At 38.8% G+C, this 24,582-nt stretch overlaps 1 protein-coding gene across 2 annotated transcripts; it reads left to right on the forward strand.

The window, feature by feature from the left end:
* The first annotated feature begins 5,424 nt into the window (after positions 1–5,424).
* On the forward strand, positions 5,425–23,045 carry LOC108427782 (protein Wnt-7a). Of its 2 annotated transcripts, XR_005130698.1 has the most exons (5): positions 5,425–5,841; positions 7,598–7,824; positions 13,829–14,100; positions 20,359–22,441; positions 22,928–23,045. XR_005130698.1 is itself a non-coding variant. In XM_017698255.2 (4 exons), exons 1-4 carry the CDS (start codon positions 5,771–5,773, stop codon positions 20,839–20,841), a joined length of 1,053 nt encoding a protein of 350 aa, XP_017553744.1. In that variant the 5' UTR covers positions 5,425–5,770; the 3' UTR covers positions 20,842–23,045. The 2 variants fall into 2 exon arrangements, 1 of the variants encoding a protein (XP_017553744.1); XM_017698255.2 differs by having other exon boundaries at positions 20,359–23,045.
* Positions 23,046–24,582: the final 1,537 nt, after the last annotated feature.

Below are 24,582 nucleotides of genomic sequence, written 5' to 3' on the forward strand. Positions count from 1 at the left end.
ATTCAAAAGAAGCCCTTTTTCCTTCCTGCACAAAACTATCAGGACTCATTTAAGGTCTGACTAAATGAAGTCATTTTGCAAGCCATGACAATGAAACCGCACCTTCTCTGTGTGTGACCTTAAAGTTAACCATGCGGGAAACGGAGGGTCCTCTAATGAAAAGTTAGCGAACTCCTAAGCGTGTCTTGACAGAATGCCCAACAGGATAAAGACACTCAGTGAAGGCCTGTTCAGCGTGTGCCCTGCAGTGAGGAAGGGCTGTAACAAGAACGCTGAGGTGGGAAACTATTGCGAGGATAATTATCTTGGAGAAGGACAATAGAAGGGTGGATCAGAGTTATGATAACTGCCACAGCTCCATGAATCAAGAGATTTATAGCGAACAAAAATAAACTATCATCATAAACATTTTTCATTCTTATATAAATACAGCCTAATGGCTCAGTGTAATGGGCCGTGTTTTGTGAATACTGACCTTACGTAATGTTTTGGCATTGAATGGGAAACAGTTCTTGGATGGTAGCCCGTTGTTAAGAGCCTTTAACACATCGTGCTCATTCAGGGAGTGAAGACATTTGTGTAGAGAAGTCACATGTGTTGGAGATCCACCTTCTTGCAGAGCTTATCCACACTTTCTCCAGAGTAACTTCTTCAGTAGTGCTTGATTGGTTAAATACAGTAGTGCATTAGATGCAGTGGTGCAGTAGTGTTAGGTTAGGAGGGAGGCAGCATGATAGATTTAGGCTGAAGCTAAACTGCAGATCTCCAGGACTGGCGACTGCTTGCAAGCAGTTACCTCTTTCTGTCAGCAGGGGGTGCAATATCAACAATTATATTTCCAGTTGACCACTGAAGAGGAGCCCACTTATTGTCTTGGAGGGCCAAAGTCCCACACAGTTTTGCTCCTTTGACACACTTGATAAACTTGGACATTGTTTATTTTATAAGTTAAATTAATGAACATTCCATTTTCTCACTTTTAAACAATTATTGCACTACCAAAACAATCAGTGTCTGTCAGTGACTTTTTAGTGACAGTTTTGGCTCATTTTGAGCAGAACTCAAACATATTAGCCAGTTCTTGCCTAGCAAACACAGCTTTGAACAGCTGTTCACACATAAAATCATCATATTTGCATGAAAATACAAAACATTACACTTAATCTCAGGACCAGCTTTCTCTCTAACCTACTGGTAACTAGGAAAGATACTTCCTCTAGATAGAAAAAGATCTTCTTGTAAGTCGCTCTGGATAAGAGCGTCTGCTAAATGCTGTAAATGTAAATTAATTGCAGAATATATGCTTCAGTAGTGACTCTGATTTTCAGACTTTGGGACACATTTATTTCAAAACAATGAGGTCAAACTGCTCACCATGTGGCCAAGAGGGACAAGGATGCAGACTCACTTCCTGCTCTGAAATGCAGGGGAGGTGGCTAAACTAAGGCTCTGCACACAGACTAAAACTAGTAGTGATATGAAAACATGGGGAACCCTTTTCACTAAAGCTTTTATTTAAAAAATGAACAGGAATAATAAATCTTAATAAAATTATTTAAGTGATATTGGAAACTGATTGTGTAAAATGAAATATTTTGATCTAAAATGCAAGAGATGGATAAAAAGGACTAAATCAATCACTTTTTCATCTTTACTTTGGTTAAAGCTCTTCTATTTAAATAGAGGAGGACGCTGACATGTGTGTCAGTTCAAGCAGAAGTCTACAGCTCATGTGAGGTTCACATATTAGTTGGTTAGTGTAGTGGGTAACACCTCTGCCTTCTACGCTGTAGACTGGGGTTCAATCCCCATGTGGGTAAGCACCCTACACTAAACCAATAAGAGTCCTTGGGCAAGACTCCTAACACCACCTTCGCCTACCTGTGTAAAAATGATCAAACTGTAAGTCGCTGTGGATAAAAGTGTCTGCCAAATGCCGTAAATGTAAATATGTGATTAGGATCTGTGAAAGTCAATGTACATGCAGGTCTTTTAAAACAGATATATTTAGAAGTGCATCTGTTCTAAAGGCTTTCAGTGCACATACAGGGGAACATGTTGACCCTGTTGCACTGGAATGTGGAGAACAGGTGAATTATCCCTAAGGAATCTAGAATTATTGTCTCCTGCCACAAATATAGTTACACAATTATTACATAGTTATAAAATAATGTACATTTGCATTACATTCTGTATGAGCATCTTTGAGTCCGCACTTCTGACCTTGTTCTGTTTGTTTTGATAAAATACATGGTGAACATGTAAAGGATGAAGCAATAACTTTTCATCAAGAAATTACTTATGAAAGAAATGCAGCATCTATTGAAAGTTTAGAATCTGAGTTTTAGAAATAATGCTAACAATTTACAGCCATGCTAATTGGAACTTCATAACACATGCATAAACATTTAAACATGTTTATACAGCAGTTATTGAGAATTTATAGACAGCTTTGCCAAAAACTTACATTAGTAAATTACATTGCACTGATGTAAGAGACCTTAAACCAAAGTGACATGCACGTGTTGCATTTATAACATGGTTATGAAGCATCATTCCCAGGACACCACATAGGAAAAGTATGAAAGATTTTGATGTCCTCAAACATAAGTGATAATTTTCATGCATTTCATACATATTTTCCATATGTACACATATACACTCACCAGCCACTTTATTAGGTACACCTGTTCAGTTGCTTGTTAACACAAATAGCTAATCAGCCAATCACATGGCCGCAACTCAATGCATTTAGGCATGTAGAGGTAGTCAAGACAACTTGCGGAAGTGCATCAGAATGGGGACGTAAGGTGATTTAAGTGACTTTGATCATGGCGTGGTTGTTGGTGCCAGACGGGCTGATCTGAGTATTTCAGAAACTGCTGATCTACTGGGATTTTCACACACAATCATCTCTAGGGTTTACAGAGAACGGTCTAAAAAAGAGAAAATATCCAGTGAGCGGCAGTTGTGTGGACGAAAATGCCTTGTTGATGTGGGAGGTCAGAGGAGAATGGGCAGACTGGTTCGAGATGATAGGAAGGCAACAGTAACTTAAATAACCAACCAAAATCTCTGAGGAATGTTTCCAACACCTTGTTGAAAGTCTGCCACGAAGAATTAAGGCAGTTCTGAAGGCAAAAAGGGGGTCCAGCCTTTTACTAGCAAGATGTACCTAATAAAGTGGCCGGTGAGTGATATATATATATATATATATATATATATATATATATATATATATATATATATATATATAGATAGATATGTAGATGTAGATATAGATATACATATACATAAACACTCCTGTACAGTTGTACTTAAACATCAAAATAAACGTACTGAGAGCAATTATGTTCAATTATTTTTTCTTAACAGTTTCTTTTGTTAGTTTGCAGTCATGAGTTTATTCTTCATGTCTGAAGCCACACAGCCCTCGTTTATAGAAATTGTACTGCACTTTTAGCATAAACAAATGATAAATGGTGTTCTTAACTTGGCCTCTGCCATATAAGCTCAATTACACTGGAATGATGCTTCAGAACAATTTTATTTTGAGTTAATAATTAAACATTTTCAAAATAATATTTATTTTGAGTTCACTTTATTTGAAGGCTACCTACATGGAGATAACACATGCACATGTATTGAATAACACATTTACAGAACAATAATTTATTTATTAACAGTTTATGCCAGTAACTGCAGGATGATGTGATGTTTCATAAATTAAAGTACTTTGTAATGACATAAAGATAGTTAAACTAAAGCAGGGGCCTAATTTAACACACAATATCATTCTAATATATTTCTTTGAGTTTGAGTGCTGAAATATGATATAAATAGAAATAGAAGTAATAGAAACTGTTCATCAAAGTTATTAACAGAACAAGGGTGCATCATTTTAGCTTTTGGCCACTTAGATCAGTACACAATAAGTTACTTTTTACAATATCTTATGTCATCTTACAACTACTGGCATAGGCTATTCATAAATATTCAAGCCCCCATGTAGGTGTTACTCTTTAAGGCTCCTTATGTCAATGGAGTGCTACTGAATTCATTATGTCATCTTGCAATTACTGCCATAAGCTGCTAAAGAATAGTCCACTATTACTTTATTAGTATGTCATAAACGTTATATGATGCTTATTCATATGTTATAAAGCTCTTATTAGTATGTCATAATGCTATCCAAAAAACCCTCTTTGTAGGCGTTATCCTTTAGTTTAAGACGCCTTATGTCAATGCGGTGTCACAGAATTTATTCTTCTGTCATCTTGCATTCATTAGTATAAGCTGTTTACAAATATTTAACTGTTGCTTTATTAATGTTATTAATATGACATTTAATATTTATATGTCACTTATCTGATGCTTATGCATCTGCTATAAAGCTCATATGTAGTTGGGCTATAAGGCAGCATCACTGAATTAATTCTTATGTCATCTTGCAATTATTAGCATAATTTTAATAAATATTTAACTATTGCTTTATTAAAATATGAAAAATATTATCTGATGCTTATGCATGTGTTATAGAGCTCCTATGCATGTACATAGTTTAAGGTCCCTTATGTCAGTGCAGCATCACTGAATTAATTAATAATCTTGCAATTAATACATAAGCTGTTCATAAATATTCGACTATTACTTTATTAATATGTCAAAAATTTAATCAAATGCTTATGCATGTGTAATGACACCGCTATGTAGGTATTATCCTTCAGTTTAAGGCCTCTTGCATTAGTGACCTCTCAATGCATTCTTATGTCATCTTTCAATTACTGGCATAAGCTGTTCATATATGTATAAGTATTGCTTTATTAATATGTCATAAACGTTATATGGTGCTTATTTGTATGTTATGAAGTTTCTATGAAGGTGCTACCCTTTAGTTTAAATTTATTTACATGAATGCAGTGTCAATTAACCAATTCTTACACCATCCTTTAATTATTAGCATAATTTGTTTGCACCTATCCAAGCCTTGCTTTATTAATATGTCATAAACCTTATCCGATACTTATGCATGTGTTATGAAGCCCCTATGTTATAAGCGTTATCCTTTAGTTTAAGGCCCCTTCCATCAATGCAATGTCATTTAACCCATTGTTATGCCATCTTGTAATTAAGTGCATTAGCTGTTCCTAAATACTCAAGTATTATTGTACTAATATCTTATTCAATGCTTATGCATATGTATTATTTGGAGCGTTCTTATTATTAACCATACAGCTAATACAAACGTACTCCATGATTTTGTTATTTCTGGGAATAATGTCCTTGCACCATCTCACCGTTTCCACAGGGGGGCTCACTCCATGTATCACAGAACAACAGTTTGTCAGTCCAGTCCTTAGTGTTAATAGTCTAGTCCACATTTTGCTTGCGATCCAGCGCTTAATCGGCTTTCTCTAGTGCCTGACTACCTGCCTCAGGTGCGCTAAAGCACGGAACACCAGCAAACCCTGGACTGGCCGCTGTGCCCTAGTGGACTGGGGCGGCTGCTGTCCACGCCCCTGGTTTGGGCAGGGAGAGAGTGAAGGCGAATCACAGCAGGCAGACAGCTGGAGATCCGCGCGCTGTGCTTCATGTCCATCCCCAGCTCCTGCCAGTGGCACCATGCGAGCTCAGCCGCGCGTGTTTACGTCCTGAAGGCGCTCAGGAAGCTCAGTGGCTCAACACTCACACCCACACACACCCACGCACACTCACCACACGCGCGAACCCTCTGCGTTCTCTCCGTGCGGGAAACTCACACGCGCTCATCATGAGCAGAAAAACTCGTCGCTGGATATTTCGCTTTCTGCTGTGTGTGGGAATCATCTACCTGAAGATCGGGTGAGTTAGAGCTGCACTTCTCTCACCTCTCAGCTACTTTTGGTCCCCAGCAGCTTCCAGATAGAACCTATATGAAGGCTGTATGAAGACTGAGTGAGCTTAAACTCGCGTTTAGCTCAGACTCGCACACAAAATTACACATAACTTTATGAGACGAAAACCGAGTTTAAACCTGCATTTCACTCATATAACTTCATATATATTCAACTGTATTCATTCACTTTATAAGTCAATGTAAATTACGGACGATAATTCAGACGAAATATTCAGTTGATTTGAAGTGAGCTTAAGCTTGGGTTGAGCTAATCTCAAGCCCACATAAAAATTACAGCCTCAGTATATGAATTTCCTCTGGAAATATCTATATGAAAACTGTATTTCAACCTGCATTTCACTTACTGATAATAACAGCAGTGACCAGGCAGCTCACAAATGAGGTCTATATGGAGATTAAGTCAGCTTACACTTCTGTTTAACTCATTTCAATCTTAAACTCCACATGTACATATGTCTCTTTCATAGGAAATCTAAAGTCTGCATGAAGACTGGCTGAGCCTGCATCTCACTCGCGTTGAGTTGCTTTTGTTTCCAAACCACATTGTAATAAGAACAGCATCTATATATACATTTTTCATATGAAATGCGATGTAAATATAAAGTTTAGACCAGATTTTTTTTAGCAAACTCTGACAGTACTGCAGCATCTGTATAGATCACTTTTTCAGACCAAATTTGAAGCTTATAGAAGACTAGAGTGAGCGTAAACATGCATTTAACTCACTTCTAATCAGACAGAGGTCTATAGGAAAGGCAGGGACTTTACAGAACACTTTTTCATGCCAAATATGAAGTTTAAAGTTTGCTCAATTTGAGCAACAAGGCGAAAGTTTAGATCATTTGTTTAGCCAAATTAAAACACCAGCATGAAGACTGGATGAGTTCAAACCTGCATTTTGCGCACTTTGAGCTACTTTGACCAAAAAGAAGCAAGAAATCCATGTAGAAATAGCAGAATCTGGATATATTGCTTTTTAAGACTAAATATAAAGTCTTAAGACTGAGTGAGCGTGAGCTTGTTTTTACTTATTTTAATTGTGTCCATCTACACCTCACATTCCACTCACTTTGAGTTACTTTACCTGACTAAAGTCTATAAGGATGCCATTTATATGACTTTTTCAGATGAAATATGAAGTTTATATGATGTTTCGGAATTAACTCACTACTTTAAGCTAATTTGACTAAATGAAATGATAAGCATCTGCACATAAGCATTAATTCTTTATAAATGTCTAGAGAAATTTAGCAAATATGTTTACAGTGAAAAAGTGAAAGAGAACATGAAGAAACATTGACTCAATGTTATTACATTGGTATTATTATGTTATTGCTCTACATTGCTTGACAATTGCAAGCAATGGGGAACACTCTGTATAGGGCTATAGTGCGCACTGTTTGTGTGACTATCCATTGCTTAAATCAGAAAATGTTTAGATAGATAGATAGATAGATAGATAGATAGATAGATAGATAGATAGATAGATAGATAGATAGATAGATAGATAGATAGATATGGATGAACTGACAATAGGCATAATTTCCACATCAACAAAATACATCACATCAGCACATCTGTCTTTCAGTTTACCTAATTTTGCCAGTAATCACCCATTTAAAACAAGTCAGTGCAGCACTTTTCTAGTGTGCTGAGTATATTAGTGTGCACTACAGAGTATCCCTCTCTGGTGACTTGCAGGGGTTTCTCCTCGGTTATAGCCCTGGGAGCGAGCATCATATGCAATAAGATTCCTGGCCTGGCGCCCCGGCAGCGGATCATCTGCCAGAGCCGCCCTGATGCCATCATCGTGATAGGAGAGGGGGCCCAGATGGGCATCAACGAGTGCCAATTCCAGTTTAAACAGGGCCGCTGGAACTGCTCTGCTCTGGGAGAGAGGACTGTGTTTGGGAAGGAGCTCAAAGTGGGTAGGTTGCTCATCTTTACTGAACTCTCTAGTAGCATGTGCTGTATTGTTTGCTATGCTTCCCTTGGCCAGCATGTTTCAGGTCCAGTTTCTGAAACCCAAACTGGACGTTTAAACAATTCCCCACCATGATTCCTCATTAGCCCCATAATTTAACCAAAGATAAGGTCCGAGAAAGCATTGTTTTCCCACGCTGCACCTTATTCTACTCCTCAGCCCATTCCCAAACCCGTCCTTAGATTAACTTATTCATTTAAGGATCCATGTGTGTGTCACTCTTAGTTAACACCCTTAACTACACAGTTTATGAATTAGTTTTATAGTAGTTACTAGTTAACGTGTAGCAGTTGCAGAAGAATTCTTAGAAGGGACTTCTACCATTTTTCAATCTGCATAATTAAGGTGTAGAGATGTGAACAAAGACATTCAGAGCTGTTTCATGGGAAGTGCTTAATTATAGAGCAACTTACAGATTTTACATTCAAGCCTCAAGCCTGAAAAAGGATGTGCTGGTTTCCTTGGTGAAACAAAAGCCTGGAGCATTTTTACATTTATTGTCTTGTAGAAAATACTTGCATTTTAAGGTGCAATCACAGTATTGGTTAGAAAAAAATGCAGTTAGACCTCAAGACTGAATTGAATTGACTTGAATCTTACTCAACTCAATTTGTCTCTGAGGGACAATTAAAAGAAAATTCCATTGATTTTTCAAAATGTCTGCATAATTTAGTGGTTGACATGTAAACAAAGTCATTCAGACTGGTTTGGCGTGAAATGTTCCATTGTAGAGAAACCAGGGGTTACTATGTCTGCAACACAAATATAGCCACTTTATTTACTATCCAAACCCACCAGTGAACCTCAACATCTTCTGAGGTTTCACATGCAGTATGGGTAATGTTAAAAAATAATGGTAAATCTGAAAAAATCTGTTTTGACCTACTTTAGGTCTGAATTCAAACAAGTGCCATGAACAGATTCAAAGAAATAGGCCTTCTTAAAACCATAGCAAAAGAATGTCTCAACCATAAGCAATGATTTCATGTTATGGCATTAAATGTTTTTGAATGTCTGGTTCCCATCACCACTCCTGTGGACAATTCTGGCTTGTAATTACAGAGGCTTTCACATCAGAGCACTTAGAATTTTCTTTGTTTAAATGTTAACAATGTCATTACGTATAAGGTTTGAAAAATCTGATGTCAGGATTTGTTGTCAGAGATGTTAGTAATAAACTGATTAGGGTAACTGCCAGAGCAGTTTCATGCAGTTGCAGTTCATAGTGCGGTACAAATCAAGACTAAGCTATACAAGTTTCATCCATAATTTCCCCAGGATCAAGTCTCAGGAAAAGTAATCACTAAACTTGACTGCCTTCCAACCCATTTCATACTCAAGAACACACCCTCTAAAGGCCACTTGAGGAACACCAGTTGCCAAAGCAGGTGTGGCTGATTAGAGATGGAAGTAAACTTCATAGGGAAGCAGAGTGCAGATTGGTGGCTGCTGCTATCAGTTATTTGACAAAATGCCAAATAGTCACAGTGGCAGAGCAATCAGATGGGTTAGATTTGTTAATCTGGCTTAAAAACGTTCAGAAAGTGATCGACCGGTTCCATCCCTGCATGCCTGAGATGTCTGGTAGATGATGTGAGCACATGCTTGGTACTCCTGGTCATGCTAGCACTCGGAGGCATGTGCTCAGTCAGCTTTGCAAAGCTCCATGAAGAATCAGGTTGTCAGGCCTACAGGTCCTTCCTCATTATGCCTGTAAATAAACATTAACGTGATAGTTTTGATAGTTTAGGGAAACTAATTTACACCATTTCTCACCATACCTTTGCCACTTTTGTTTTATGCTGGGGCCACAAGGCTAATGTAGCTAACAACTCATGAAAAACAATTAGCCAGTTAGCATGGTGCTTACCTGAAACTGTGTTGACTTATAATCTCATATACTTGTTTATGTGGTTTCTGACACACTGTTATCCATAGACTTGGACAACAGTACATTGCATAGCTAAAAACAGTAGTAGCAGCTTGAAATTAGGTCATTTTTATAGATTACAGTATGTCATGCAGTGTTAGAAACCATATTAGTATGATGACTTGAACTTATTTAACAATTTAGAGTTTGATGATTTGCTAAACTTCCATTACTTGTTAGCTACTTTGGCCTCTTTGCTGCTAAAGAACCAACTTCATGTCTTGGTTAATCAAGTCCATCTGGGGTAAGGGGGACTTTTCCCACTTTAATACTTTTAATGCCTCCATCCCTCCAAACTAGACACTGTGTAAAGAAGAGCTGTAAAGCTGCCTTTAGCAAATTCCATTGAAGAAAGTGACATTTGAATTGAACTAAATCGAACTGCATTGAATTATTCTCTGAGCCTTCAGTGCTGCCTATGAAGTCACTTCACAAGTTGCACCAGGCTTGAGTTGTATCAAGTTAAACAGTCCAGGTTAGGAGGAAAAGTGTCAGTGTTTGTAACTCCAGCTTTTCTAAATAAAAGTGGTCTCCTGAGAGAGCCATTCATGTTTTTTGTGCCATCTTATCGGTGTCTCTGGCATTTACAGCCAGGGTGCTCTTTCCACGGGTATGAGTTACAATGTATTTAGCTGAAAAGAAAAGGAAGAGACAAATTAGTGTATTTTTGCCTGTGATGTTACAAATAGGAGCACATCATCATTTAAGCTGACAACACTTTTAATGGCTGAGATAATCGTTTACAGTGCACTCATCCAAGTGGAACATCAGTGGCAGTCCCTTTGACATTCAACTGGGATCATTTTAATGAACAGTGGAATTTGATTGTAGTCATATTGACTTTGTCCATTTCTGATTTACTTTCCTCTGGAATGTATTTTTAGGTACTAAATTTTCAGTACTGTATATACAGTCACATAGAGTACTTGTACTGTGAACAGTACTTACCGTAAAGTACAGTAATCGAGTGAAGCAAAAACACATAACTAACATAAAGGGGATTTTCACAGATTGTTCAAAAGTTCTCTATAATAATCCAAATAAATTTAATATGTATAGAACGTCATTCAGAGTTGTTTGATGTGAAATGGTTCACTGTACAGAAATTGACCAGCTCAGATTCTTTACAGTGGTGGTGAAGGTAACCAGGGTTCACAGTGTCTACCACACTGCTGCAAGCATGAGATAGTAACATTTTAGTAGAACATCAATAATAGACCCTTTGAAGATTATGTGTACCATGAATGGCAGTTATACATGTATTATAACGTATTTTACTAACTTCCTTTATAGACGTTCTCTAGAACATGCTGGAAATAAATGTCTCTGGTCACATAATTTCATTAGATTTACTTTATAGTGGAGAATACATAAAAACGCCTTTAAAGCTTTACGACCCGAAAAAGTTTATTTAAATTTGTGACGGTTGGGTTTTAATGTGTTCAAGCCAATTCAATTTATGACAGCAACAAATAATACATAAAGAAAGAAAGAAAGAAAGAAAGAAAGAAAGAAAGAAAGAAGAGAAAGCAAGATGCGATAGAGAGCAAGAGAGAGACAGGAGAAAGAGAGAAAGACATGAGACAAGCAGAGAGAGAATAAAAAAGAAAGAATAAGAGAGAGACATACAGAGAGAGAGAGAGAGAGAGAGAGAGAGAGAGACAAAGAGAGAGAGAGGCATAGATAGAGGGGGAAGAGAGAGAGAGAGAAAGAGAGAGACAAATAGAGTGAGAAAAAATAAGAGAGAGAGAGAGAGAGAGGGAGAGAGAGAGAGAAGGAAGAGGGAGAGAGAAAGAAAAAAGACAGAAAGAGACAGAGAAAGAAGGAAGAGAGAAAAAGAAGAAAGGAAGTAAGAGAGAAGACAAAGATAGAAAGAGAGGACAGACAGACAGAAGGGAGAGAGAGAGCAAGAGAGAGAGAGAGCAAGAGAGAGAGAGGGAAGCAGAGTAGAGGGAAAGAGAGACAGAAAGAGGAAGAGTAGAGAAAAAGAGGGAGAGTAGACAGAAAGAGAGAGAGAAGGAGAGTAGAGAGAAAGAAAGAGAGAGAGAGAAAGGGGGGAGTAGAAGAAAGAGAAAGAGCGAGAGAGAGAGAGAGAGAGAGAGGGAGAGAGAGAGAGAAGGAGAGTAGAGAGAAAGAACGAGAAAGAGAGGGAGAGTAGAGAGAAAGAGAGAGAGAGAGAGAGAGAGAGAGAGAGAGAGAGTCTCTCCTGATATAGTGATAAGAACATTATTGGCAGGTACATTATGAGGTGTGAGCTCATGATTTAGGACTTGAGCTGTTTCGTGTATCAGCTTTTGCTTTTACTGGAATCTTTATACCGATAATGCAAACACAGTGGCGCGTGTAAATGATTTATGAAGAGGAAGATGGGTGATAACCTCAGCATGGAAGCGTTTACTCCCTCTGTGACAACACTAATGAACCATTAACAGATCAATAGCTTTTCCTAACTGCCCATTCTTACAGACACTAGACATCATGCCAGTGCGTTCATGATATACACTACAAAAAGTGATGCAATGAGTTTACTTGATTCAAATGTACATAATTTCCATTTACTTACTTGTGTCAGGAACTTAATGTAATACATTTCATTCTTTAGGAAATCAAGTTTGAGTATAATAGGGTAGACTTTAGAGACCAAAAGTACTGTATCAGCATAGCATTGCACTTTGTATCACTTTCTATCTGGCTCCAGTTGCTCTGTACAGTGTTTTATAATCAGGAAGGGATTACTGACCAGGCCTTTCGGGCTAGTGCCCAGGGGTCTCTGGCTGCCAGGGGCCTCAGGGGACCTCAGACAAGGTCTGAGATGATTCAAATATTTACGACAATCCACTGCACATCCAAATATTACATGAACAGCTAGCGCTTGAATACATAAATGAAGAAATATCACCTTTTTCAAGGCCTCTCAAGTGTTTCGTGTTATTATCAACCCATGGATAGTGTTAAGGAATTTTAATGTTTCCCTTCCAAAAATGATCTCTATGTACTCTTTCATAAATAGACTGCTTAGTTACTGCATTACAACTCAATCTGGCTTAAAAGAAGAAAAAAAAACAAAAAACAAAACAACAATCTTCAAGTCTTGCAACACCATGATCTGTCCTTGGCTATAATTCTATAATAGATGTTCAATTTACTTCCATTCAAAAATAGGTGTTGCTTTCTTTTTTATGGGAAGAAAGTCACCTAAATGGTATCTTACATTATTGTTCCCTTTCCCCAGAGGTCCCATTTTTCCTCAAGTGGCACAGCCCCAGTTTGATGACTGTAATTGAGTCTGGGTCTCGTACAGTGGATAGAGATTAGATGAAGCTGAGGTTAGCTTCTGGCGCTAATGTGTAACTGCTGCACAATTTAAGGTGGAAAGAAAATGGAAACGTAAGCTAACATCAGCCTTTAGAGATTGGCATATTAAATGTAGGGCGACGGTGTAAGTCTGGTCTTAGCTGGCACAACGTGCCATTAGCCTTATTACTGATGCAGCGATTTTCATACATGAATCATATAAAGATGGACAGCGGCAGCACAGACAAGACAAGAAGCAAACGGACAGTGAGAAACACTGACCTCAACTTACCTAGCTAGCCTTAGTTTGTAGCATACTGACTGTCACTTCTTCATTCAGAAGAATGAAAATATGCTGCGTTTAGAAAAGTTAGGTTGCATGAAGGCAATACTCTCTGTCACTCCTAGTCTGAAAATAACACTCTGGCCCTGCTTATTTCATCCAGAGGAATCCCATCATTTGAAACTGGATCAACCAAAACGAACCTGCAGAAACTATGCAAGCTTGAAAGCTTGTGAAGGTTTCAGCTTCACCCAACCATCGCAGGCTTCGTTTCTATGAGTACCGAGCACTGTTAATAGTCTCTAACACACCTATGCATGTCCACTTAAGGAGCAACATGTCTTTATGAATAGTAATTCAGTTATTATGCTACAGCAGTTCTGCTATGTGGTTTATAAGGTTCTTCATGTAATGCATTAAAGCAGCCTGTGTGTGTTTCAGGCAGTAAAGAGGCCGCGTTCACCTACGCCATCATCGCAGCAGGAGTGGCCCACGCCATCACGGCAGCATGTACGCAGGGAAACCTGAGCGAGTGCAGCTGTGATAAGGAGAAGCAGGGGTTTTACGGCCGGGGGGACGGCTGGAAGTGGGGCGGCTGCTCTGCCGACATACGCTACGGCCTCAGCTTCTCCAAAGTGTTCATGGATGCTCGGGAAATCAAACAGAGTGCCAGGACTCTCATGAACCTTCACAACAACGAGGTGGGACGGAAGGTATGGCCGTGACGGTGGAAGACCGGCTTTCATTCTGGCCTTTATTCATTTTTTAGTGAGACATAATCACATTGGTGGCATCACGTTTGTGCAAAAGCCAACAATGAATAACAATAATATGGTAAACAACAGAGGCGCCTCAGTTGGGAGAGCAGTGGACTTGAGCGGGTCCCAAGGAGGCCTGGACTGAAAGGTTTTGTGTTGAAAATAAACAGGTTAATACTAAATCTTGCATAAATAATATTGGTGGATGCCCTTGCTAACACTTCACTCCCTGATTGTAGGAGCACAAATGGTGCAGCTTCACTAGATTTCTACACAGCTGAACACAGCAATTGCTGCTGATAAAATAGCAAGCAATTTTAAGCAAATAAAGTTGGGAAACCAAAACGTTAGGAGCATTTTGGGTATTCTTTGGGCCCACATAGGCTGAACGACAAAGCAAAACGTGCAAAGCAGGACATCTCAAACACCACATTACACTTTATTTGCTATATAGCATTAACAGAACAATGCCACAGACATGCCATGTCAGGTACATCCACTGTGTGATAATCGGCTTTTCTTCTATGTTTTATGAACTTAATCAGGCTAAGAGTGGGCAAAACCATCACACAATACTTAAAGACACCTACATCTGCAAAATTTTTAGTCAATATTTTACAAATTGCACTAAATCCAATTAAACAGGCTGCAAAGGGCCCCTGTGGATGCAGGTTTTCACTCCAATAAAGCAAGAGCTCACCTGATGAAATGTTTAAAGACAGAGACCACCTGATTAAACATATGGTGTGCTGCAGCTTATTTGGAGTGAAGACCTGCAGCCACACCGGCCTTTTGAGGATAAGATTGGACACCTTTGATGTAGTTAGTTAGTGTTCTTTAAGTAAAGATGATATACATGATGTGAGTAGAAAAGAATTTGGGGAGACATCATTTTTCACAATAACAATAAAATATCATCATATTGCCCTCCCCTAAATCAGGCAGTGTTTTTGGACCTGAAACTGTCTAGAATTGTGACTGAGATCTACTCAGCTTGACAAGTGGAGATGAATAATGATGGTTTGCTCTGCTTTAATGTACTTTTAACTACTTTGGATTATTTGGACTATTTGTTATTAGCCCAGTGATGGCTTTGACCTAAAGATCTTACTTATGGTGGACTTGCTTTCATTCTCGCCTTAATAAACTAAATTAGGTTGTGTTATGCCAGAGAAAACCCCAGACTGTCCAGCTCTGGGATGAAACCAACCCACTAGAAATCATGCTTAATTACAGCCTACTGTACTGTGATGCATTAATAGACAATTAGTTCACCTGCTTTTAATCCATCCTTTATGAATTGTATCAGGCCAGGGAAATCCCAAAATGACTCAAATGATGCCTTTGATGTAAAGATACATCACTATGGTGGACAAGCTGCTTTTATGTCATCATATGTGGATCAAATCAGGTGTATTATGGCAGGGGAAATGTAACACTACCCAGAACTAGGACTGAATTAGAAAAAACGGATATGTGCAAAGATAGCTTACTGAAATGTGATGCATTATTAGCTAATTAGTTCAGTATTACAATTTGGCTGTTTGTTTTTAGCCAAAAATGGCCTTGACCTAGAGGTATGTCCATGATAGTGGAAAACCTGCTTTCGTTCCATCCTGTATAAATTTACTTAGACATTGTCAGCTCCCAAAAAACTGAAAACCACTGAGCTACCAAACTGTAGATGTACAATTATGGCTTGCTGTGCTTTGATGCACTCTTAGTTCATTAGTGTGTTGTTACTATTTAGCATCTTGTTATTGGTCAAATTTAATTTTAGCTTTGACCTAAAGGTACGTCCATGCCATCCACCCTTGATGGATATGTTCATACGCTCTCTGGTTGTTTGGCCAGAGAAAAGCCCAAACTGTCCAGGACTTGAACTGACATCCACTGAGCTAGAAAACATCCTATATAATTACAGCCTACCGTACTGTAGAGAGCTATCAGTTAATTAGTGGCTTATTATTATTTGACTGTGCTTTATTGGCCAAATGATGGCTTTAGCTTAAATTGGTTACAGTGACTGGATCAAAAGAAAGTCAGCGAGGTAGAGCGAGTCAGTAAAGTTGGCATCGTGGTGGATGGTCGTCAACAGGTTGGCGCTGAGGCCAAGCCTTAGCTGGCAGCGCAATAATGGGAAGCTTTTAGGGGTAAGAGCAGTTTAAGTGGCAGAGTTTGATTACAAACTAGATCAGAGAACGGCAAACACACTGGAGCTGCACAAAAGCATTCGCTCCCCCATGTTCTGCTCAGTTTACACCACTGACTCACACCATGATCCCCTATTCGCCTCATCTTTTCATCTAATGGTGAAAAAGGTAACATGTTTCATCTTTGACGCCCTGTTTTTGTTTTGCAGACCTTTTAGTTTCTCCAAAAGCCTTGTGCTGTTAAATGCCTTTTTCACTTTCACCTGCATCTGAAAGTGCTCCCCGCCTCCAGCTGTCTTTGATGTGGCGCGAGTTAATATCTTCAGCTAAATCTCAAGCCTGAATTGTTCTGATAAATGCCTTTTGTCATGCCTCTGTATGAAAAACATACCTTCTTCCTGGCTAAAGCAGGTCGTGTTAACCCTCAGGCTGGTTTTACATAATGCAAAGTGTAAAGCTAACAGCCAAAGAAGCTGAACTGAAGTTCATTCAGGCTGCATATGGTTAGGTTCATTTTAATGCCCACAGCATCACACACAATGTCTGGCTAATTATCTAGCTATCTAACTAGCAGTTACACCAGTTGTTGACCTCAGGCTTGAGAAAGGTGCTATATAAGTTGAATTGTTTTTCAGAAAGAAAAATAGGCCTCGTTCTTGAGAAATGTCCCAAGAAAAGGTCTACGTCAGATTCATGATGTGTTCTTAATTCTCAGGGTTGTTCTCACATTTGTGATCTTGGGTGTGTAGATTATGTTCTTACCTAGGAATAGCATAAAAAAATAGGAAAACATTGGTGAATATCAGAAACCTTGTGAAAACTGCATAAATAGGTGTTAAGAAGAATTTCGTCTTAAGCACAGTTGGTGAATGAGGCCAAATCTTCACCTCTTTATTATATCATCTTAACATCAAAGCCTGTCTACACAGAGTCGAAACAAAGTGTGTATGAATTGTACCTTGCAAACTGATTGTGTAATTTTTTCAGTAGATTTAAATTGTATTGCAGAATGAGAGTAATAACTCTAGAGGGTTAAATAGTTGCACGTCAGCCTCAGATTCAGACGCAGACTTGGCTGTCACAGGTGGGGCGACATAGACTAGCCCCCCGCAGCCCCCCTCCCCATCCTGCTCCTGGTTGGGTTTAATGAGGAGGAAAAGAAGTCTCCATCTTTGTGTCTGGCGTGTTCCACTCTCTGTCACAGAGAGGCGATTCATGGCTGGAAACTCGTCCCCTCACTCACCCAGCCGATTCAAAGTGGCCGTTTTTTTCCTCCTCTTGGCCGAAGCCTGAATTCACGCTGGCTTATCTAAATGGCAAAATTGCCTCTTAGTGTACTGACTATGCTTCCAGGTTCATTCTATCTGTAGGTTTTGTCTCCAGGCTGTTAAAAGAGGCCTCTGTTGGGAAGGCTCCCCTCCCGAGTCTTAATTTATGCTGGCGAATGTAATGACATTGGGTAAGATCCTGGCTATCGTTGCCCACCGCTAAACAGGAGATAACAAAAGCTGTCCGTAGTTTTAGGCACCGGGACGTTAATGGATAAGTGGCTCGAAAAGGCCGGTTTGATTGGTGGTGTGTGGGTAAAGAGAAGAACTTTGTGCGAGGCTGACAATACGCTTTGGCTTGTTTTGCTGAATGACTTTTAGAGTGGCATTTCGTAGTTAAAACATGCATAGACTGAACTGCTTTTTCTCAACCATGTGCTATCATAGCGTGTGCACTGTTACTTGAGAGTTGCAGGCTGTAACTGCCATTTTGGCATGTTGTCATGGATAAAGTAATATGAAAATTCGAGACGATGCCGATCTGATACTTAGAATTGTATTCAATTTTTTTTTTCAGAAATAAGATATTTCTTATTTCTTTTAAAGTGAAGTTAAAATATTTTATCATAAGTTTAATTTTCAAAAAGAAAACTTTATTCAAGAAATGCTGTCCCATGTTTTCATGTTACTACCAGAACAGTGTTTTAGACTATGTGTGGAACCTTATTTTAACCACACCCCTGCATTTTAAAGCATGAAGTGAGGCTGCACCCCTGTCCCTCATGGCCACATGATAAGCTGTTAGACCTCATTGTTTCTCACATAAATGTGGCCCAAGTCTGAAAATCAGTATGGAACACTAAGAATTGTCACTACTTAAACAATTCAGTAAATATACTGGCTAATGTTTTTGAGTTCAATGAGTTCAAAGTGAGCAAAAACTGTTACTACTGAAGGAGTTGCTACTGAAACATTAAGTACAGTTTCAGTAGTGTTATGATTGTTCGGGTAGTGACAAAATGGAATGATAAATCATTTGTTTTAATAAAATAAACAAATTTAAGGTATAGCATCAAGCACAAGGATCTTAGTACAAAATCCAAGTCCAAAATGTATTTTGAAACTGCCTTTGAACCACCTTGGTAAAATGATCCATAAAACATAAAACAAAATAAAGCTGGTCAACTGGTAACAGCAGCAGCTACATGTAGCCTAACATTAACATAAGAACAGCTTGTATCTAACTAAGTGTTATAATTAACTTACAATTATTTTATTTTAAACAGGCTATATTTGCAAACATTTGCAATGTAAATGATGATTCACTTTAAATCTCTAAAAGCTCTGCTTTTGTGCAAGTCTTATTGTTAGCTATGTTTCAGTAGGTGAGTAGGTGGTCATTTTTAATGACATGCTCTAATTAAAAATAGCTTATTTTAAAGCCATCTTTCAGGAAAATGACTGTGACGCCCTTGATCTGTTGATTTGAGCACTATAGAGATTTGCAAATAAAATGGGGTCCTCTTAAGAACCCAATGAGTCTTTGGACATAGATGTCAAATATTTGACCCTTTTTGACTAATAGCCTTGTGAAATATCGAAGGTCCTTTTCATTCTGGATATTTCTAAATGCTGCTTCTTTCTCCTCTGTAGGGTGAAGTACAGCCAAACATGCATAGCCTGACACCTGATATCTGTGCTTGTGTACACTATAGACAGAGTTACTCTATCAGCCATACTACGTTCATTCATCACATTACAGCTCGGCTAGGGAAAGTGAACTTCTCCTGATGTGGAGATAAGTTAGGGGCACCTTGCTGTTCAGCCAACTTTTTATTGTTGTGAGGCCTTCACTTTGCCCTGATTTGGTGTCAAATCTTTCCCAACATTAAGCAATTTTTATCTTGTTAGTATGTGATTTTGCCAGAAAGCAAATATAGACCTGGTACTTTCCTCACTCAAATTAGAACACAAAAAAATATTGCATCCAGGACCTGTCAGCACATTAAACCTATATACGTTCTATACTTTTAGAATTAGTTTGTGTTGTAGCAAACACAATGTTAATTTCCTCTTTATCCCAGTCTTGTCAATCAGCCAGGACATGTTTACTGTCTTGTTACTTTTGTAGCTAATATAGCATATAGATATTCTGTTATTTAAACAAAATAGACAAATTTAAGATTTCAAATAGCTGCTATTACTGGTTTTAGCTATGCAATACACTTTTAACAAGTTTCTTAAATAAAAGTATATCATACTGTGTCAAACACAGATGTCCAAAGTCAATCAGTCCGAATCAAGTCTTCTGTCCTTCGTAGAGAATTTTAGTTCAGTTTTGTTAGTGGCTGTAGGCACAGCATTCTATAAAAGTAAACCAGACTAGAGACCCATCTGGTTCTTCAAAGATGTTTAGTATGTTTCATTCATTTTCCATTTTAAGATTAGCCATCCTAATTTAATCTGTTAAACAGTTTGAAATTTTGAACAGGCTGAAGTTTTACAGGTCAAGTCCGTATTTACGAGTCACAAGTCAGTCATCATGCGACTACAGTTGCTTCCTCTATGTCCATCTCTAGTGTTTAAAAACACATGAGCAAGTCTGCCCGAAAAGTGTGGAATGATTTAGGCACAATGCCAATTGGTGGTCATATGCTTCCATTATTTGTTAGCTGTGTTAGTCTCAGAGCTATAAAACCACAGATTTAAACCTTACACACCAAAAATGTCTTGGCTTCACCAGGATAATCCTTAAAATGTCCAAACAATCTCTGATCTCTTCCTCTGGCCAGGTTCTGGAGCGGAACATGCATCTGGAGTGTAAGTGCCATGGCGTGTCAGGCTCGTGCACCACCAAAACCTGCTGGACAACGCTGCCCAAGTTCCGCGAGCTGGGCTACATCCTGAAAGAGAAGTATTCGCAGGCGGTGCATGTGGAGCCGGTGAAGGCCAGCCGCAACAAGCGACCCACCTTCCTCAAGATCAAAAAACCCTTCTCCTACCGCAAGCCCATGGACACTGACCTGGTGTACATTGAGAAGTCACCCAGCTACTGTGAGCCGGACCCCGTGACAGGCAGTGTAGGCACCCACGGCCGCCTCTGCAACAAGACACTGACCCAGCATGCGGGCAGCTGTGACCTGATGTGCTGTGGCCGTGGATACAACACTCACCAGTACTCACGCGTATGGCAGTGCAACTGCAAGTTCCTCTGGTGCTGCTATGTCAAGTGCAACACCTGCAGCGAAAGGACAGAGGTGTACACATGTAAATGAGGGTTTATATGTATAGGGAATGTGTGGTAGGATTCTAGCACATTTTGTGCTATTCACAGCGTTCAAGAACCTGACTTGATTTGTGTTTGCTGTTGTCTTTTTTGCACAATGAATCCTCATGGGATGTAACCAAGAGGGCAGTGCTTTACACTGGAGAAAAGTGTCCAGCAGACTTTAAAATGACCTTGAAATGGAAAGCAGTCTTCCTTGGTCCTGGACTTGCTAGACCGAATACGATTCAAGCTCTGCTGACCTTGGCCTGTGGAATCGTTGCAGTGCTTTACACAGAAAGTGTCCAGCAGACTTTTTAAAAACTAATGAATGAGCAAACAACAACAGTTCTCCTGGATTTACTGTCTGTTCCTTCTGATATCCTTTCCATCCTGGATAATGGACTTCCAGGCTTGTGGCATTGGTGCAATTTTTTGCATTGGAGGAAGTGTCCAGAAGACTGTAAAATCACTGTGGAGTGGTTGAAAATCAACAATGAATAGCCCTGGACTGAACAAAGTCCATTTCTTCATGTCTGCTACATCAGTGCAGCCTATTGCACTTGAGAAGGCATCCAGCAGATTTTAAATTACTATAGAACGACTCGAGAATATAGTTTCCCTGGATTTGCTGTTTGTTCCCCCTGACATCTATTCCTTCCAGGATTCTTCAGTCCATCAGGCTCTGCTGACCTTATTAGGCCTGTGGCATCAATGCAGTGTTTGCACTGGAGAAAGCATCCAGCAGATAAAATGACAATAAAATTGGAGAACAACAACAGTGACCCTGGATTTGCTGGATTGAATGACGTCTATTCCATCCTGGATTCCATGCTCCATCAGGATCTGCTGACTTGGTCAGGCTGGCAGCATCTGTGCAATTCTTTACACTCAGCTCTTTGCACTGGAGAAAGTGTCCAGTAGACCATACAACTAAAGTGTAATGGAGAAAAAAACAACAACGAGAGACTGCGGACTGAACAAAATTACAGATTTTGCACCTTATTAGGCCTGCAGTGTCAATGCAGCCTCTTACAGTGGACAAAGTGTCCAGCATACTTTACATTTGGGAAAACATTTAGCATGCATTAAAATGTCTATGAAATGGAGAAAACAATGGTGGACATGGAAAACAACTAGGTTCTGGACATGCCTGGACCAAATGAGGTCCTTTCTTTTGTGCTGTGTTTTACACTGGATGAAGCTCCCTTCAAAATAACTACAGACAAGAAAACAACAACAACAACAACAACAACTGCCCTGGATTTGTTGGACTCACTAATGTCAGTTTCGCCTGATGTCCAATCTATCCTGAATGGCGCTCTCCATTGGGCTCTGCTGACCATATCAGGCTTGTGAAATCGGATCAGTGCAATTCTTGACACTGGAGGCAGCGTCCAGCAGACTGTAAAATGGCTATGGAATGGCGAAAAATGGTCCTGGACTCAATGAAGTCCATTCCTTCATAGATTCTGCACTCCATCAGGCTCTGCTGGCCTTATTAGGCCCGCGGCATCGGTGCAGCACGGGCGAGTCTGGAGCTGTCTGAAATGTGTCTAAGCTACTAGACTTTTCTCCTCCCTTGATCGATGTTAGACGGATAATGATAGGTGTGTGCACCTTGGCGTGTGGGACATTACATGATAAGTCTCCCTTGGCTCACATGCAGCGATAGGGATGCTGAAAATTCATGTAAAGAAACAGTTTTATTTATTTATTAAGCAAGCTACTGTGGAGTGTATGTTCGTAGTGGAGCCTGCATGTTTAAGAAAGTTGAAATTAGATTCACACTGGAATCTGAAATGCTTACTGAACTATGTACTGCATTGGTGGCATGTTGTAGAATTGCATGTCCACCAGTTTTAGGAACGGCATGCATGAGCAATTTCCCCCTTATTTGCTGCTAGTCTGGAGAATCACAGATGGTGAGATAGTGAAAAAAAAACTACTGACTACAAGCTTAATTTTAACTGGAATAATGATACACCCAGACAAATGGAATTTACACTGAAAATAATTGGTAAGAGAATATATTTTGTAAAAGAGTATTTTTATATGAATGTTTTATTTATACTTCGTTTTTTTTCTGTTTATAGGGCTCAGTTGTGCATTGCCTCTGAATCTGGTCATGCAATAGTTATGGAACAATGGGTAACATTTACGTGGTTATACCTGAAGATGGTAGTGTCATTAAAATCAAGCATACACATTCCACTGATTGACTGTTTTGTGAACACTTGTCATGGTTACTAGAGCTTGTCAGAGCGGCCACAATTGCACCGTCATTCAATGTAGTATACTGTTCACTCCTCTGTCCATACAGCCTGTGTATGAAACTCAGCTGCAGTTTTAAATTCTTTGCTGATGCCATTAAACCAACATATTTATATATATCCACCTATTTAGCTTATTCGAGCAGTTTAGCCCTGCCCATTCACCCTGAAGTTATAAAGAGTGTTACAGCTTGAACTGTTTTTGAATGAGGTACAATGCAGGGCAGCCAGTCAGAAAAGAGATTATTTGCATATATTAGTCGTAAAAGAGCAGTAACAAAACAGCCATCATTTGCACTTCTAAATCTCCACAAATAAATGTTACCTTGCTTTAGAATGCCACTAGTTCCAGATTCTACATAGAAAATGTGCAAGTCATTTTTGGTCAGTTTTTCAAATGAGGCACCACCAGTTTTTTTTTTGCCTTAAAGTATCATGATAGGATATTTTTGGTATATGTATATGACATGCATTTGTGGAATCAAAAATAAGTACATGTGCTGTATAGAGAACACACTCATTTCATGCATAAGTATTCTTTTTCTTACATATTGGAATAAAATAAAACATGTAACAAATATGACCTTGGGAAAAATGATGACACATTTTCTATATATAAAATAATTCTATATATAAAATTCCATAATATGTCAATTTAGGCCTGGAACACTTGTCCAGGTTAATATAATTTTAAAATAATTTTTCTAGAGGTCATAATTGTTTTTCAGGTTTTATTTTTCCCAATTTCTATTAATTTTCCAAGAAATTTTATTTACAGCATCTTATTTTAAGATTTTGGAAAAATCTAGAAAAATAAATAGAGATTGTGCACTATGATTTACAATTTGCAGAAAAATGTCATATTTTGGTTTCCTGTAGAGGATGTATTAACCTTTTTTCACTTCAAAAATGATGTAATTTGACACGTTCAATTTCAAACACTTGCTGCCTCTTTATATTATGTCAAAATGTTATGACAAATGGGCCAAATAGGAAGTACATTAACTTACATTAAAAGTCAAAGATGTTTATATTAAGGAAGTTAAGAAAGTTATCAGTGTGGACATATAAGTTTTTTTTTCCAAAAGCAATGATATACATTCTGACAGATAAGTATTTTCCAAATGTACAAATATTTTCCAAATGTAAGCATGAAATATGATATAATTTAATTAACAACAAAACTGTGTGACTTTGAATTGATTCTACTCAATAATGCTAACTTACTGCTTGGCCAGCAGTGCTAAGTCACCAGATATAATGCTTGAGTTTTGTTCAGAAAGTGTCAAGACAGTGCCTTGCTTTTGCGGGAGGGCCAGGAACTGTCGAGTGATTAATGATGCTAACCGTCCACTGCATTCAACCCTAAACTGCCTGTTGCTACAACAACTCTGCAAGGGAGCCACAAAATGTAAGCTAGCCTCCAAGAGAGAACCGTTCATCCATTAGCCAAAAAAACCCCAAAGCAAAACAGTTTG

This window comes from Pygocentrus nattereri, chromosome 9, assembly GCF_015220715.1.
Source record: "Pygocentrus nattereri isolate fPygNat1 chromosome 9, fPygNat1.pri, whole genome shotgun sequence".
Classification (NCBI taxonomy): Eukaryota; Metazoa; Chordata; class Actinopteri; order Characiformes; family Serrasalmidae; genus Pygocentrus; species Pygocentrus nattereri.

Excerpts from the sequence above, each read along its gene's own strand:
- LOC108427782 (XM_017698255.2), top strand. The coding sequence starts at position 5,771 with ATGAGCAGAAAAACTCGTCGCTGGATATTTCGCTTTCTGCTGTGTGTG. Across the intron at positions 7,825-13,828 it reads TGGGAAGGAGCTCAAAGTGG|GCAGTAAAGAGGCCGCGTTC; the intron begins GTAGGTTGCTCA and ends TGTGTGTTTCAG. Across the intron at positions 14,101-20,358 it reads ACAACGAGGTGGGACGGAAG|GTTCTGGAGCGGAACATGCA; the intron begins GTATGGCCGTGA and ends TCCTCTGGCCAG.